The following is a 15,718-nucleotide window of genomic DNA, read 5'->3' as shown; positions in this document are numbered from 1 at the left end:
AACGGTGAAATGGGATGGCAGGGATCTTTCTCTCTTTAACCCGAGATTTTGGGTTTGAATTTATTAATTAAAAATAAAAAATTTATTTTATGTGATTTATTTAAATACATATCTAAATGAATTAATGAAATTGTGTCATATTGCCTATATGTAATAAACATAGAGCGGTTAGAGTTTAATATTTGTTGACAATAAATAGATTTTTTTTTATATTTCCTATATTTCATGGGAAATTTTTAAAAGAAAAAAAAAAAAAAAAAAAAAAAAAGTTATAGCAAGTATACTTATACAAGATTGAAAAAGTATGGTATCATCCAAATTTAATAATTCTGCATGACATATAGTAAAAGTCCAACCTTTATCACATTTTAAATGCCAAATAATATAAAAGTTCCATCAAACATAAAACACTTTTTATATATAAAAATTATTGTTATGTAAAGTTTAAGTAAAATACTTGAGTTCACATAATACAATTAAGAATACTAGCTAATTGTTGTCTGGACCAATTGAACTTGGTAACAGTAATTTTTTTTTTTTTATATAGGATAGAACATTATGTAAGAAAAATAAATAAATTAAACTTTTTTTGTGAATCAATTAAAAAAAAGAAAGAAAATTTCTAGGAGGAAGACACGGGGCTGATTAAGACCAATTCAGTATCCTATAACTATGGAGGTTTACTGCCAAATTCTAGGAGAAAGAAAGCTATAAATACAAACATCAAAAAACACAAGACAAAACAAAAACATTGATTAGATAAATCCTACAAGATGAAGAAATTTGAGTGTCTTTTCTTTTGTATTTCACTCTTTATTGCCTTTTCTTGTTGTTTTGCTCATGAGCCTCCTGCCCAAGATACTCCACAAGCTCCTCCGAAAAAAGAAACACCTCCTCCAACCCAGAAAAAAGAAACACCTCCTCCAACCCAAGAGAAAAAAACACCTTCCGGTGAAACCACCGTTAGTAAAAATGTTGAAATCACCTTTAAAGGATCCTTTACAAAGATTTATGCATTTGGAGACTCATATACAGATACTGGTAATTGTTTTTACGTGGAAGGCCTCCAATCTGCTCTTATTAAGGTGTTTCAAAGTTCTCAGTATGCCAAAGTTACTGGCTTGCATGGCCATAGATTAAGCAATGGACTGTTGGTGATTGATTTCCTCTGTAAGGATATTGGTTTGCCTCCATTAGACGCATATAAGGAAACTAAACCTAATTTCACTGCTGGTGCTAACTTCGCAGTGGGTGGATCAACTTGTCTTTCTAGTGCATTTTTTGCTAGTCAAAAGAATTTTCGCAGTCTAGTATGGAAACCAGTTCCTGATAACACTTTGGAACAAATAGAATGGTTTAACAGTTACCTTCAGAGTGTGGGTTGCAAAGAGAAAGATGATGAAAAATGCAAAACTCAAATTGAAAACTCCCTCTTCTGGATTGGTGCTTTAGGTTCTAGTGATTATGCACGTATTTTGGGATCTTCTTTTTCTGCTAAATCACTTTCAGAAGCATCTGTGGGTCATGTCGGCCAATTTCTTGAGGTACATATTCAAAACAATAAATTTTCGAGTTTGTTTGATTCCAAGGTTCCAAACTGGATCAAGACCAGAACTCTTGATTCTTGTTTCATCTTCTTTTTTGAGTTTTTCCACCCAATTTTCATGACTATAATTCAAGATTTTTACTTTCTTTTTTTGGAAACTGTCTCAAATGGAGACTGAACCGTCAATTCCAATTTCCAAGAACTGGTTTTGATTCTAGTTCAAAACCAAACCTTGGTCACCCCTAGCTGGTGGGTATTGTCTATAGTTTGATGTTTGAAATCCCATCAGACACGTATTTATTCTCCTATCAGAACTTTTTTTTCCCTTTAAAAATGTTACTACAGTTTGTTTGTTTATGACAGTCATTGCTAGATAAAGGAGCAAAGTACATTGTAGTTCAAGGGCTACCACCAGTTGGCTGCTGTCCAGTACAACTGCTCCTGAATAAAGCAAAAGAGCATGACAAATTGGGATGTTCATCAGAAGTTAATTCTAAGATAATGTCACATAACGAGCTTCTCAAGAAGAGTTTGGAAGCTTATAGAGAAGGAAACAAAGATTGTGTAATAATTTTTGCAGATACATGGAAAGCATACATGGAAATATTAAAAAACCACAAGAAATTCAATTTTGAAGAGCCTTTTAAGGCATGTTGTGGAGTTGGAGGAGGAGAACTCAATTTTTGCTTGAAAAATCTCTGTGGATCAGTTGGCTCTACCACTTGTACGGATCCTAACAAGTATATTAGTTGGGATGGGATTCATTTCACTGAAGCTATGAACAAACATTTAGCGAAACTCTTATTCCACGAAAAAGGCTATTGTTCCCCAGAGTTTAATGTTTTGATCGAGGCCAGGAAGAAGGTCTCTGTCTCAGGTGGCGCCTCAGCTTCAGGTGGTGCTGCTTAGGCTAAATGTAGTGTTGCTCATTATCAGATGAGCTTATTAAAGCAGCAAAAAGGGCGCTTGTGTGCTTATTGTTCTGGCTACAGATGTAGCAGCATTGAATAAGGCCCTAGTTGAACCGCTTAAGAATAGGAACTTGCACTTCAAATTTTCTTACCTTGTTTCGTTTGTATAACAAGAAAGGTTTACTTCATTTTTTTGACTTGCCAATTAAGGGATCCAATTAATGGATTTGAAACGTTATTTTACCTGTTTATTCTGTCATTTGTGTTTTAACATGATTATTCATTTTTCTAGCTTTGTAAAACAATTCAAAGGTGAATCATATAGCTCGGAAATGAACGCAACCATAAATCATTACTCCCCCAATCCATTATCCAATTCGCGCTATTATGATCATTTGATTTGCTCGTTACAATAATAATAACTAAGCCTTCGTCCTAAACTAGTTGAGGTCAGCAATATGAAATATTAAATACGCTCCAATCCCAAGTACAGATGTGGTTTCATGTACAGCCTCAACACACTTATAAGCTTACAATGAAGCTTCCCAGAAGGAAATTTAAGATGACGGAAAAATATCATTCTATAAATTAGAGCTTTGATATTAAGTATTTGGGCAATGTACTCAGAAGCTCAGACAACTATGAAATAAGATTGATTTATTTTGTCTAATAATCAGAAACAATTGTGCTTACCAGACTCTATTTACATTTGAAGGTCGGCTTTTGTAATCTGTACATGTCTCTTCTTTCATCTACCCCACTTCACATTAGATATTCATAATATACTAAGAAAAGAGCATCTGGATAGTTTTTCGGCAAGCTATTGATATAGAGGTAGAACCGCAACAAATCTTCCTTGGAGATTGTTTTCGTATCAACCACATCATTGTCACAAGTTAGCACCCATAGGTCTTCAGAGTTCACTCTTTTTAAGCTACCTCGACAAAAAGGGCAGGACTCTGACCTTGTATTCCTGTAATCAAGAATAAATGTCAATATCAAATTCAAGTGGACGAAAATCTATTTCATACTGAGAACTTATAATGAAAGGGATGTAGATATAACAAACATTTTGGCGTTTGTGGTTACCAATTGCGGTAGCATTTGATGCACATTGCATGACAACAATTAGGCATGACCATTTTGGTGCAAGGCTCCAAGCAAATTCCACATTCATCTTCTCTCTCTATATCAAAATTGGAAAGCCTAATATCTCCTTCCACACTATTTTTCTCCAAACTCTCCATTTCCATATACCATTCCTTAACATCATCCAACTCCTCCAAGTTACTATGAAGCCGTTGAAGAGATGGTAATATAACACCTACATTTTGATTTTTATAGAAATGAACAAAGTCAAAACATACACATAGCAATTATCGGAAAGTATTTGATGTTCATTTTTATATATATCCAAAGTAGTTGATGTGCAATAAAGATTTGGTATCTTACGCACCATAGAAATCTTTAATTGTTGCTTTCCTTCCATGAGTAGATAATTTTGGTCTACTATCTGCATATACCTACATGACATCAAGAGCAAAGAAAACAAAATACACAAATTATATATATGGCTAGAAATGGAGAACCATGTTATGAAAATCAGTAGGATAAAAATAGAACCAACCTTATATATAAGTATGTGAAAGAGATTTAGGTATCTGGGGAGTAGACATATGCAAGAACAACTTAACCGTTGTAACAGGAAAAGAAAGAGAGGAGTCCATTGATTGTATACTAATTTCATCTGAAGGCGTGCACCACTCTTGCCTCTTGGAATTGCAGCAGCCCTAATTGACCATAGTTGATATCAAATAGCAAATTAGTTCACCTAATCCCCATTATAATCTACCTTCTAATTTTAAAACATAAAGATCAAAACTTTCATTCCATTTTGCTAAAAACAGAGAAGGAATTTGTTTAACTACAAATTCCCATATCCACTTGAATATATCGATCGTTCTAAAAATTACTAAAATTTATAAATTCTAAAGACCCAATTTAAAATCTAATATGAAACTACATAAATGCCCAAAATGATCCCTTTCTTTCCTCAATTAGCAAACAGCCATATCGTGAAGATGTTGATCATCACAGATATAATTAAAAAATCCCATACACCGTATATACAGAAACAGAAAAATCGGTAAAGTAAAAACAAAAAACAAGAATAACCCGTTTCAAAAAATCAAAAGCAGAAAACACTAAATTGAAAACAAAGTAATAAAAGAAGAAAATGTTAATGATAGAAGAAAACTCACAAGGCATTAGCATGTTGTATATCAGCCTCTATAACTTTAAGGGACTCCTGGTAGGAGGACGTGCCCAGCTGCAAATACATCATCTCCATCTCTCTAATTCACGCACATACACACACACAGTCCAAAAGGAAAATTAGTGTTGATGTCTTAAGTACCTAATCCACCAAAACCCAAGCTCAAAAAGCTTTCTTTATGGGGCGGCTCTGATAAAGACTGTATTCTTATGGTTTCTAATGGCCATTTGTGGTCAGAGAAAGAATAAAAAGATCCAAATAATGAAAATACGTGTATTTTTATGACGATGATGAGGAGGTGAGGTGGGTGGATGCTTGTGTCGTGTGCTGTTTGCCTGTTGGGGATGCTTTGATTTATAATCTCTATTTGTTGTTATCTTAGTCTTTTCCATTAGATGCCTTTCTTATTAGATAACATTCATTATTTTTATATTATATGGTCATTAATATCATTATCCTATCTTTCATGTACCTTATCAATTATGCTAACATTTGAAATATCTTAATGTGGCTTTTATGACATGTTAATGTTATGGTTTATTATACAATTATTTAAAGAGTAGAATTCTGAGGATTCTTGAGAAGAAAAAAAAGACAAATAATAATAATAATAATAATTTTTAGCATTTATAAGTGGACTTAGGCGTCGTTGGTTTTGAAAATTAACTTTTAAAAACTATTTTCTAAAAAATTTATTTTCTTTTTTTTTTTTGGAATAATTAGTTAAAGAATATTAAAAATTTTAATTTATAAGGCTATATAAATAATTTTAGAACAATTCAAAATTCATATTTTGACAATATATTATTAAAATATGAGATAAAATATATAAAATAATAAATTCGGGCCCAGCGTTGATTAGCAATGATCAATATTAATAATTCTTCTCATTTAGTGAATTAATAAATGAAATTTTATATAATTATAATCTATCTGTCAATATTTTAAAATGTTTTCCTTTTATGATAATATGAATTTATTTTTATTTAAAATGACATAATTTTTCTTTTTACCAAAGATTATTTTACATCGCACAGTTAAGTTCCTTTTATTTTTAACTTATTAACTGAATATTTCAGGTACACTATTTAAAAAAAAAAAAAAAAGAAAAAATATTATATTAGTATTATGTATACTAGTCCGTGATTATTTGAGTTGGCTTTCAATATTTTATATTTTTGTGGTTGATGGTTATATAAGTTGCCCAGCAAATTTGGTGACAGTTAGGTTTCTGATACAAAGTAACCTCCAACAATCAGGTCAAACAATATTTTAATGTCCACTCTTTTAGGGAATATTTAATTAATGTCTTTAAAACCATAATTTATTTTTATTTATTTATTTATTTATTTATTGGAGATCAAATAATCCAAAATTACAATATGTGTTTTCTTTCTAAGAAAAATCAAATTTCTCATTCTCTGTTTTTTTCAATTCAAAGGCCAAAGCTGACTCAGCCTTATTATTTAAGATCTTGTTTGAGGCTGCTGCTCTCCATGAAAAGCACTGATTAACAAAAAATTCTTTTAATTTAAAAATGCTCAGGCTTGATTTTAGTTTAGGAAGAAATTATGAATTTTGATTATTTATTGCAAAATAAAACAAAATAAAAGGGAATATAGATAGAAAATATGAGAATAGATAGAGATTAACCAACAAGACATCCATTATTTCATAGTACTATGAACTATCCATTTTCTTATAGGTCATAATAATTCAAACTGATAAATTCTAGTTCAAAGTTCTTTTTTGGGCAATAAAACATCTCCAGACAGAACCTAAAACCAGCTTGGACCACAAGGCTCTCCAATATACCTAACCATTTTATAGGGCAAAAAAAAAAAAAAAAAAAAAAAAAGGCATCAATACAAATTGGAAAACATCATTATGAAATGGCAACATTGTTTGATTCTTCATAGGAAAACAACAACATTAGCATGCCAAGTCTATGGTAGGTGGTGCCTTCTATTTATTATTTGTTTTTTTTTTCTTTTCTCTTTTGAATTGTACTATTTTCAAGCAACAAAAATAATTAAAAACCGATCACTTTTTTGAAAAAAGTTTATCATATAAACTAAAAATTTACTTCCCAAGGAAATAATTACTACTTGATTGTAAAAAGACAAACTTATGGCAAAAGATTGGAATTTTTACAAGATATCTTAGCCTTCAAATTCCATATATTATAAAACAGTTGATATAAAGAGAATTATGAAAGAAAGAAGAAAGCTACTTCTTATATAGTTCATTGAATAAGATTAAGAAAAGAATGTAGAACAAGAAAAGTCTAACTTTACACTTAGAAAAATAATAGAAGGATGAGAGTGAGAGAAAAGTAAATGTAAAACTGTGTTCAAAGTGTTGACCTTTGTATAGCACATATTTATATAAGGCCAAAAAAAAAAAAAAAAAAAAAAAAAAAAAGGAAGAAGAAGAAAGCAAAGAAACTACAGAAATGAACATGGTGAGTATTTGTTACAAAAACTAATTATCTGGCTGCTGGAACAAGACAACCATTAGATAAGTCAGGGCTTTCAATTTCAAGAAAGCTTGTGAGTAATGTTTTCCTGGAAGATTGTGCCTTGGAGCTACCGCTACCAGAAAGTTTATGAGTGGCGTCAGTTCCTTTCTCAATCTTGATAGCTTCTTGTATAGCCAAAATCACTTCTTGCATCTTTGGCCTAGAAACTGCTCTTTGTTGAACACACTGGATAGCAACTTCAGCAATTCTCCATATTGATTCTATTTTAGCATTTCCTATTAGAACAGAATCCACTATGCTCACCACATCCCCTTGTCTAATCAAGGCCCTTGCCTACAAGATATATAACAACTCAGGTTTCATTCTTCTGATTCAATGATTGCAAGAAACAACTATCAACACACATGAGAAAGAACAAAGTCCCACTCATGTTTAGGAAGTTCTTTTAAAAAGGTGAACTATTATTTACTCCTTGAGTAATAAGCAAAATTTACTAGTTCAAACCTGTATTGTTAAAAAAATCAAACTCAAAAGCTCTCAATTATCCATTCCTTTAACTATTCAATCATTTGTTAGATCAGTTATTAATTTAAAGGGTAAATTACTATTTAGTATACAAGGTTTGTCAAATACCTAACTTTAGGGACTAAATAGTAATTCAACCTTATAAATTTGCATGCTTTGGCCTACCTTTAATTTCAACTAATGGAAATTACAGCTAAATTGTACGGGAAGGTTAAATAGTTGACATAGAGAAATGTATTAGAGAACCATTAGTTCCAGTTTAATGTAAGTTCTTACTAGTGAATCTTGACTAAATTCGGGGACTAAATAATTATTTGCCATTTTCGAAGAGAGTGGAATTTTCAAGTATGCATACCCAGTGAACAATGTTCAATTCAGCACCAAAATCTTCTGTGGATACAGGCTTTTTTCCGGAGATAAGTTCCAGGAGAACAACTCCAAAACTATAGACATCACTCTTTTCAGTTAGTTGCTGATTGGCATAGTACCTGTTAAAGGACACACACGATTACTTATTAATACAGAAAGCAAGAGAAAGTAGTTAACTCTGCAGACCTGAAGACTCTAGCTTACTCAGGATCAAGGTAACCAACTGTTCCTCTTGCCACACTTGATATATGTGTTAGATCTTCTTCAGCTTGCCTTGAAAGTCCAAAATCTGACACTTTTGCTCTCATATTGATGTCTAACAGAATGTTGCTTGTTTTTACATCTCTGTGTATGATACTGGGGTTGCATCCTGTATGCAAGTATTCAAGGCCTACAACATATCTAAAATTGTGTTTATTCTGTGAACTTGAAAAAAACTAAATAACGGATAAAGAAATGACAAAGTTTATACTGAACCTTTTGCTGCATCTTCAGCAATCTGTAGTCTAGCTAGCCAATCCAGTCGTTTCTGGTGGGTACCTACAGTAGATAATGCATTGGATTTCAGTTCCAAACATTAATATTAAAAAAGAAAAAACAGAAATAAGACAAAGATTGATTAATTGTTGCAGACCATGTATGTGGTCGCGCAAAGTTCCATTGTGCATGTATTCATAAACCAGAATACGTTGATGTTCTTCTTCACAGAATCCGATTAAAGGAACCAAGTTCCTGTGATGAATTCTTGACAAGAGGGCAACCTGCAGGTATTTCTCAATTACGGTGAACTTAACATGTTCTAGCCATAAAAACTTTAAAATAGTTAACAACACTTGAAACTGCTTTTTCCAACATCATCTAAAGTGGTACATTTTCAGAAAAGCAGTTTCAACCTGAATGCTAAACAAATGCATATGGCATTACCTCCGTCGCAAATTGCTGTCTCATATAACTAGTTGAATCTGCCATTATTTTGACTGCCACTTCCTTTCCATCTTTCATTTGGCCATAGTAGACAGTTCCAAAACTTCCTTTGCCAATTTTCTTGGAAAAACTTTTTGTAGCTTCTTCAAGCTCAGAGAATGAAATACAGTACAAAACACCCTCATCCATGAGATGCCAACCCCGACCAATAGAATAACCAGTTGAAGGTTTGGTACTCATGCGCATAGAATTACCTAGTGGCCACAACAAAAATAAGAAAAATGCAGAAGATTCTGCAATATAACAAGAAAAAACTGACTTCTGCATACCTTGGTCATTGGTTTTCTGATTTGACCTCTTCCTTCGCAGACTATGTAGGTATACTATACTTCCTAATAAGAGAACTGATAGAATTGCAAGTATGCCAATTGAAATTCCTACTATCAACTTAAAATGCATCTTTTTTGTTGCTTCCTTATGTAGTCCAGGATTATCTTCATAGCTGCAAGATAAGTTCCTTATGAATTCTCCATGATATACCAGTATTCGCAAACTTAAGTCCAAGTCATTTCAGCTAAAGTAACAAGAAACATACTCACTTAATAATTACTTTCCCAGATAACAGTGCTGAAGGTATTTCCCCACTAAAGGAGTTGTTCTGTATGTACCTGCCACGTATAATTTTTCGTAATTGCTAAATATTATGTTCATATATCATGGTGAATATGTAATGAAGTATCAGGTGAAAAATAAACTGCCCAATATAGCAAGTAATGATATTTGAGAAAATCCAAAAATGTAACTTACAATTCCCTCAAATTTTGCAAACTACCCAAGTACTTAGGTAATGAACCAGACAGTTTGTTTTTCTCCAGATGCCTGCATATGCATTTGAATAAGGCAGGAAATGGATTAGTCAGATTTCTCCAAGCGACTGAAATTGACAGAAACATGCACCATTCATAGGTACAGTTATAGGGTAAATGAGAGAAATGTAAAACATAAACTGCAAAACTTACACAATTTTCAAATTAACAAGATTGCTAATTTCAGGTAGTGATCCTGTGAGGAAATTACCATCCAACCACCTGAGAAATTGAAAAGAATTATGATAGTGATCAATTAGAAGAAGTATAGATACTTTAAGGCATAATAGCACTTACAGCTCTTCCAATTTCTCCATGTTATTAATCCCAGGTGGGATCTCCCCTTCCAAATTTTTTCCTGACAGTGCACTGCTCAACAGGTCAGTTCAATCCATCTCCTGTAAGGCTACTGTATTCTAGGATCAAATAACTTTTAATGAGAAGGAGGATTTATTTACATTTTTGTGATTCTTGGCGGGGTAGTTAAGGAACATTTCACCCACTCCCACTGGGCTGGGATACAAGGGTCACCGCCTTCATTTGTCCATGAACTTCCAACGGACATGGATCGAAGGGCATTGAGAACAATCACTACATTTGAATACACAGTTACTTATATGCTTAATATCATTCAAGCACATTCTTTCACATATTCTTAAATGATCATGCGCTTACCATCTTTGCTATCAGTCTTTGATGAAATCTTCAGATATTTACTGATCTCAATGGCATTTAGGAGTGGTCCTTGAGTAGAATCGTGAGTCTTAGCAAAGGAAAATGACAGAACAAAATCGAAAGACACATTCATGTAACTGGGTTCATAAAGCCTGAAGCTTCCATTGGCATTTTCAGCAATATTCACAACTGCATTGCTATAGTCAGAGATATAAGGTTGTATCAATTTAAATTTTCTTGTCTCATTTTCTCCCAAGTCTTCAATTTCAGCAAAATACGCATATGCTCTTGCATTTGCCGGGAAATCTTCAAGATTCAATCTATAGCTGAGCTTTCCTTGTTTGCCAACAACAGCTGTTTGCATTACTTTGACAGGAGGGTATTCTCTTGTCTGAATATCTACATTCTTCGATGTATTTATTCTAACTGTCCCAGGCGCCACCCCTACAAGGAAATTTGGCCTTTTAACAAGATCTGAGTCCCAAATTCTATCATAGGGGTCATCTGGGTACCTGAGATAGAGATACCGTCATCTTCAAATCTTTGCACTAGTAGCAAATTTTGTGATAATATGTATTACATTTGCAGAAGAACCAAAACTTTTAAGAGTTCATATTAGCATTAAAGTTGAAACTGCTTTCTAAAAAAAGCACCGTTTTAGATGCCATTGTAAAACTCAATTTAGGAGTGACGTTTAGCTGTTATGGACTAGAACATGTAAAATTGTAATGATCTTCAGTCAACGTTTTCAACAGAACAACTTAAACAGCAATACAAAACGAATAAATCAGTTTACCTTAAGGCATATTCATTTGGAGCGCCAAAATTTACTCTAGCTGCTAACTTTAAGAAGAAACTATCCTCATAATCAGTTGCATACATTGAAAGGTTGAGAGGTCGAAGCTCGATAGTTGATACGAAGGGAGAACCTGTAGTAGCACAACAAATGCACACATCGATGGAAGTAGAGGGAGCCCTTATGATCATTTCCTTGATATACACCCTTGAAGAATCCAATACTGTCACAGTTGACCACTTAGTTGCATCCAAATAGAGTTCAAATTTTGGGTATGAATCTTCACTTCCTAAACTTCCATATTGAAATGTTGCACGAACAAGATACCGCCTTCTCTCTTTTGTGCCAAGATTGTAACAATACTTCTTGCTGTCGATAGGAAAGTCTCTGCGTTTTCGATACTGTAATTCCCAGTTTCCATCTGGATTTTTTACATCTACAGACTTGCCATAGTTCATGATACCATTGTCTGATATCCATTCTAACCCAGTTTTTGGATCAGTATAGTTACTTGCACTTCCACAATCTATGCTAATGAACTCTGTAGATTAAAATCGATAATAAAACATGTTATTAACACTGTTAGAAACAAACTAAATTACAATTCTAATGAAGATCACCACCAAACTGCCATTTTTATAATTTCCACAGCAACATTTTTAAGGGTAAATTTGATCAAGCAGGCAAAAGATTAGAGGAAATTAAGTGGGTTTCATACTATTTAATTTATTAATTAGTTATTTTCATATAGCTAGAATTTTACAACGACTAAGCCTTAAATCCCAAACTAGTTGAGTTCAGTTGTATATAATTAACACAACTAAAACTTCTCTAATATGAAAGCAATAAAATATGTTACTGTTTCTAAAAGAATAACATTGTTCTATCTTTCTACAACTAATAAGAGCAAGGAAACACTATGCTTATGATCAAGTAGGAACTTTTTCTTAAGAAATTAATACAATCAAATGTAAATGCATTTACAGGATGAGTTTTTCTTTACAAATATTGGGTTTATCTCAAAATTGGATGGAAAATCCTTCAAGAACAGAATTAATTGCAGAATATCAGGAAGAACATACCTGTAACTTGGCATACAATAGAGGATACAAAGAATAGATAAAGAACCAGAAAATGAGAATATAAAGCCATTGAAGAGAAGGAAGACAAATCAATCCTTTTGATGTATTGTTGAGTTATAATATTTCTTTTTTTTTTATTTCTTAGTGATAGATAAAAATCTTTTTTACACTGTTTCTTAAGCTGAGCATCAAGCCCATCTTCCTCTCACCCAGTGTCTACTACTACTCAGAACTTACCTTTCACCTTTGGGATTGATTGACGAGTTTATGAAATGTTCACTCACAGTTGTATCCTTCTTTTATTCAATTAAGAATCTGCTTTTCCCAAAAAATAAAGACTTCAAATTTGGCACTTTATTTCTTTTGAAAAAGAGTGTAACACAAACACAAGAAGCTGAATCTATAAAGTGAAAAGAGAATATCAACTTTCGAGGTTCCCCTGTTTATTTTTATTGTTTTCGGCTAAAAACAGAAACTTTCGCAGTTGAGAAGATAATTTATCCTAAACAAAAAAAAATTGTTAATTGTAAATTTCAATTTTTAATATTTTAATTATAATTTATAGTCACGGAAAAGTTACATTCCATTATTTAATTATTTTATTCTGCTTTTCAAAATAAATAATATTATAGTATGTAACGGGAATATAACAATGATGATTTTTTTTTTTTTATTACTAAATTGACGAAAACTCTTGTGATTAAAAAGATAGAAAGAAAAAAAAGATTGATCGGATCCTCTTGTTAATATATAAAAATACAAAAAGAAAAGAAATATATAAAAAATATTTATGGGATTAGGAAAGGAACATTGGCCATGCAAAAAAAAGCATCTGTAAAGAAAGAGAAAAGAGGAAGCATTATGATTTAAGGAGCTATTTAATTATATTCTTTGCTTTAATTTGCTTTTGCTTTTGCTTTAGAAAACAAAAAAAAAAAATATATATATATATAACTTTTATGTTCCTCTGGGCCAACTTGTCTCTGCCTTTCCAAATATGATTTTGCTTGTTTCAATCAAGAAATGAATCAACACGGTATTGGTCCCCATTTCCATGCTAATCTATCTATCAACTTAGACAAATTAAAGAAAATTAAGCATCCCAATGTCAACTCCATCTCCAATCAAGACATTGACCAATTTCTTTTGGAGGGATGTAACGAATTTTCAAACTGAGCACTATAAAAGTGTTGCTACATTTCATGATGGGTGAAAAATAATTATAAATTTTTAAATTTTCGAGTAATTTCATTATGCTCTTAAAGTATGAATGTTGCGAATATTGTGTCTATCTCTTTTTTTTATATTCATAAAAACAAAAACATTAAAGTTATGAAGGAATACATTGTAAAGAAGCAAAGTTACAAGAATTGGTTGCATAGTAACAAGTATTCGGACGTGAAATGTAAAACGAGTGGTTTTCTTAATATACGTGAAATATTAAATGTAATAAATATTTAAAAATAAATTACCGAGTATTTAGGTACATTGCTGTCGACAACATAGTACTTGAGTCCACATTAATGACTGGGCCCCTTCAAACCCAAAACCAGTTAGATACCAAACCTGGCCCTGGGTTGGTGGGTACGACCACAAGATTAATCTAGAGAAAAAAGGTCGTCCATGAAATACCATAACAAAAGTCATTCCAGCAGTTAGGCCTACACACCAAAATATAGCCTTCAATTTCCATCTAATCAGTATTCCAATCCATGTTTTTTGTATTTATACGTATTTTTACTCGGAAAAAATTTTAATGGGAGAATTTAGTTTTATTTTCGATTTCGTTTTTTTTTTTTTTGGAGAAATGTGAATTTAAGAATTAAGTAAAATATAATTGAATTTTCATATTTCATTAGAAATAAAAAAAAAACAAAATTAATCAAAACTGTCTTTTCATATTTGAATTTGTATACCCTAATCGTAATTGATTTTTCATATTCGACTAAGAATTCAAAAATGATCAATTAATCATAATTCACTTTCCATATTTGATTATTTATTCAATTTTAAAAATTGAATAAAACCATCTTTCTATATTTAATTAGGAATTAAAGATTGAATAATTAATTAATATTATCTTTTTATGTTTATTTTGAATAATTACGAGATGACTTTTCATATTTGATTGAAAATTAAAAATTAAAAAATTAATAAAAAAAATCCAGTTAAATTACTTTTTTATAGACCGGTTCGAATAAGACCAGAATACCAGTTCGAACCATCGAGTCTAGCCCGGTTAAGGTGCATTCTTGTCCTCCCTTTGAATCTGAACCTGGCCGTAGATCACTGATTTCAGTTTGATCCTTGAAACCAACAATTTCAAACTAACTTCGATTCATAAAAATACAGGCTAGTTTCGGTTCAAACCGAACTAGGGTCCACGCCTATTTGGAATAGCCTATAAACTATAAAGCGTAAATGCCAAAACTAGGCCTTTGGGCCTCCTACTCTTGGACCAGGCTAAAACTAGGCCTTTGGGCCTCCTACTCTTGGACCAGGCTTGGTTAAACTTCACCATTTCAATATAATTGGCTATAAAGTATGAGATCATATTAAAAAGGTTACAAAAATTATAAAGTAATGTCAAAATTATTAAAAGAATGTTCTGAACCATCAAATAATTGAAATTAATTTCCACAAGTTTATTCATTAAATATTGAATTTTTTTCTAAAACTTATTATCAATTTTTTATACATATAAATTTTAAAATTAAATGATTAAAAATAGAGATTAGGTTGCAGTTGGTTTAGTTCAAACCGAATTGAATCAATACTCATTGAATCCATATGTACATTTAAATCGAATCAGTTCAATTTGATTTAATTTTAACTTTTTTTTTTTGAAAGATTTAAATTGATTAGAAGTAGAGTTAAACCAAAAAATTTCAATTTTTTTTATTAAGAACCGAAAACAAATAAATTATACCCAGATTAAAATAAACAAATTTGATTCAATTCAATTAGTTTGTTAGATATTACCAAAATTTGCTCACCCTAATGAAATCATTACACCCCATTTCATTTTAGAAAGGAAGGTACCTAAAAGATTCATCTTAGATCATCAAACTCGAGCAAATTATCATCTTTTTGATATTATGATCATCATAGTTTGTGTTATATATAGAAATAAATTTGAGTTGGACTCCATCTTGTTAACTAATCACACAATATACTCAGAGAGGATAAAGAAATAAATAAAAATTGGGTCTGAGTAAGAAAAGTCAGACAAGGAAATAATTGCAATGCCAAATAGCAGCTAAGAAA

At 31.7% G+C, this 15,718-nt stretch overlaps 3 protein-coding genes across 6 annotated transcripts; 1 reads left to right on the top strand and 2 right to left on the bottom strand.

The window, feature by feature from the left end:
- Positions 1–727: 727 nt before the first annotated feature.
- Positions 728–2,700, top strand: LOC105644991 (GDSL esterase/lipase At3g48460). Its single transcript, XM_012230496.4, has 2 exons — positions 728–1,544; positions 1,910–2,700. Exons 1-2 carry the CDS (start codon positions 774–776, stop codon positions 2,453–2,455), a joined length of 1,317 nt encoding a protein of 438 aa, XP_012085886.1. The 5' UTR covers positions 728–773; the 3' UTR covers positions 2,456–2,700.
- A 320-nt stretch (positions 2,701–3,020) lies between these two features.
- LOC105644729 (E3 ubiquitin-protein ligase AIRP2) lies at positions 3,021–5,074 on the bottom strand. Its single transcript, XM_012230179.4, has 5 exons — positions 4,719–5,074; positions 4,085–4,247; positions 3,914–3,980; positions 3,547–3,781; positions 3,021–3,430 (listed from the first exon to the last, which is right to left on the bottom strand). The coding sequence occupies exons 1-5, from the start codon at positions 4,805–4,807 to the stop codon at positions 3,220–3,222; spliced, it is 765 nt and encodes a 254-aa protein (XP_012085569.1). The 5' UTR covers positions 4,808–5,074; the 3' UTR covers positions 3,021–3,219.
- Positions 5,075–7,004: 1,930 nt separating this feature from the next.
- LOC105644731 (Leucine-rich repeat protein kinase family protein) lies at positions 7,005–12,855 on the bottom strand. 4 transcript variants are annotated; one of them, XM_012230182.4, is made up of 15 exons: positions 12,689–12,847; positions 11,370–11,910; positions 10,574–11,085; positions 10,357–10,489; positions 10,196–10,267; positions 10,052–10,120; positions 9,840–9,911; positions 9,632–9,700; positions 9,362–9,534; positions 9,033–9,286; positions 8,743–8,869; positions 8,586–8,648; positions 8,313–8,499; positions 8,095–8,227; positions 7,005–7,547 (listed from the first exon to the last, which is right to left on the bottom strand). In XM_012230182.4, exons 2-15 carry the CDS (start codon positions 11,825–11,827, stop codon positions 7,221–7,223), a joined length of 2,649 nt encoding a protein of 882 aa, XP_012085572.1. In that variant the 5' UTR covers positions 11,828–11,910; positions 12,689–12,847; the 3' UTR covers positions 7,005–7,220. The 4 variants fall into 4 exon arrangements, with proteins under 4 accessions (XP_012085572.1, XP_012085571.1, XP_012085570.1 ...); XM_012230181.4 differs by having other exon boundaries at positions 12,452–12,846; XM_012230180.4 differs by having other exon boundaries at positions 9,033–9,534; positions 12,452–12,850.
- Positions 12,856–15,718: the final 2,863 nt, after the last annotated feature.

This window comes from Jatropha curcas, chromosome 3, assembly GCF_041381405.1.
Source record: "Jatropha curcas cultivar XTBG-Jc1 chromosome 3, XTBG_Jcur_1.0, whole genome shotgun sequence".
Taxonomy (NCBI): domain Eukaryota; kingdom Viridiplantae; phylum Streptophyta; class Magnoliopsida; order Malpighiales; family Euphorbiaceae; genus Jatropha; species Jatropha curcas.
Note: the sequence above shows the minus strand (reverse complement) of the source record. Positions and strands in the feature narration are given on the sequence as shown.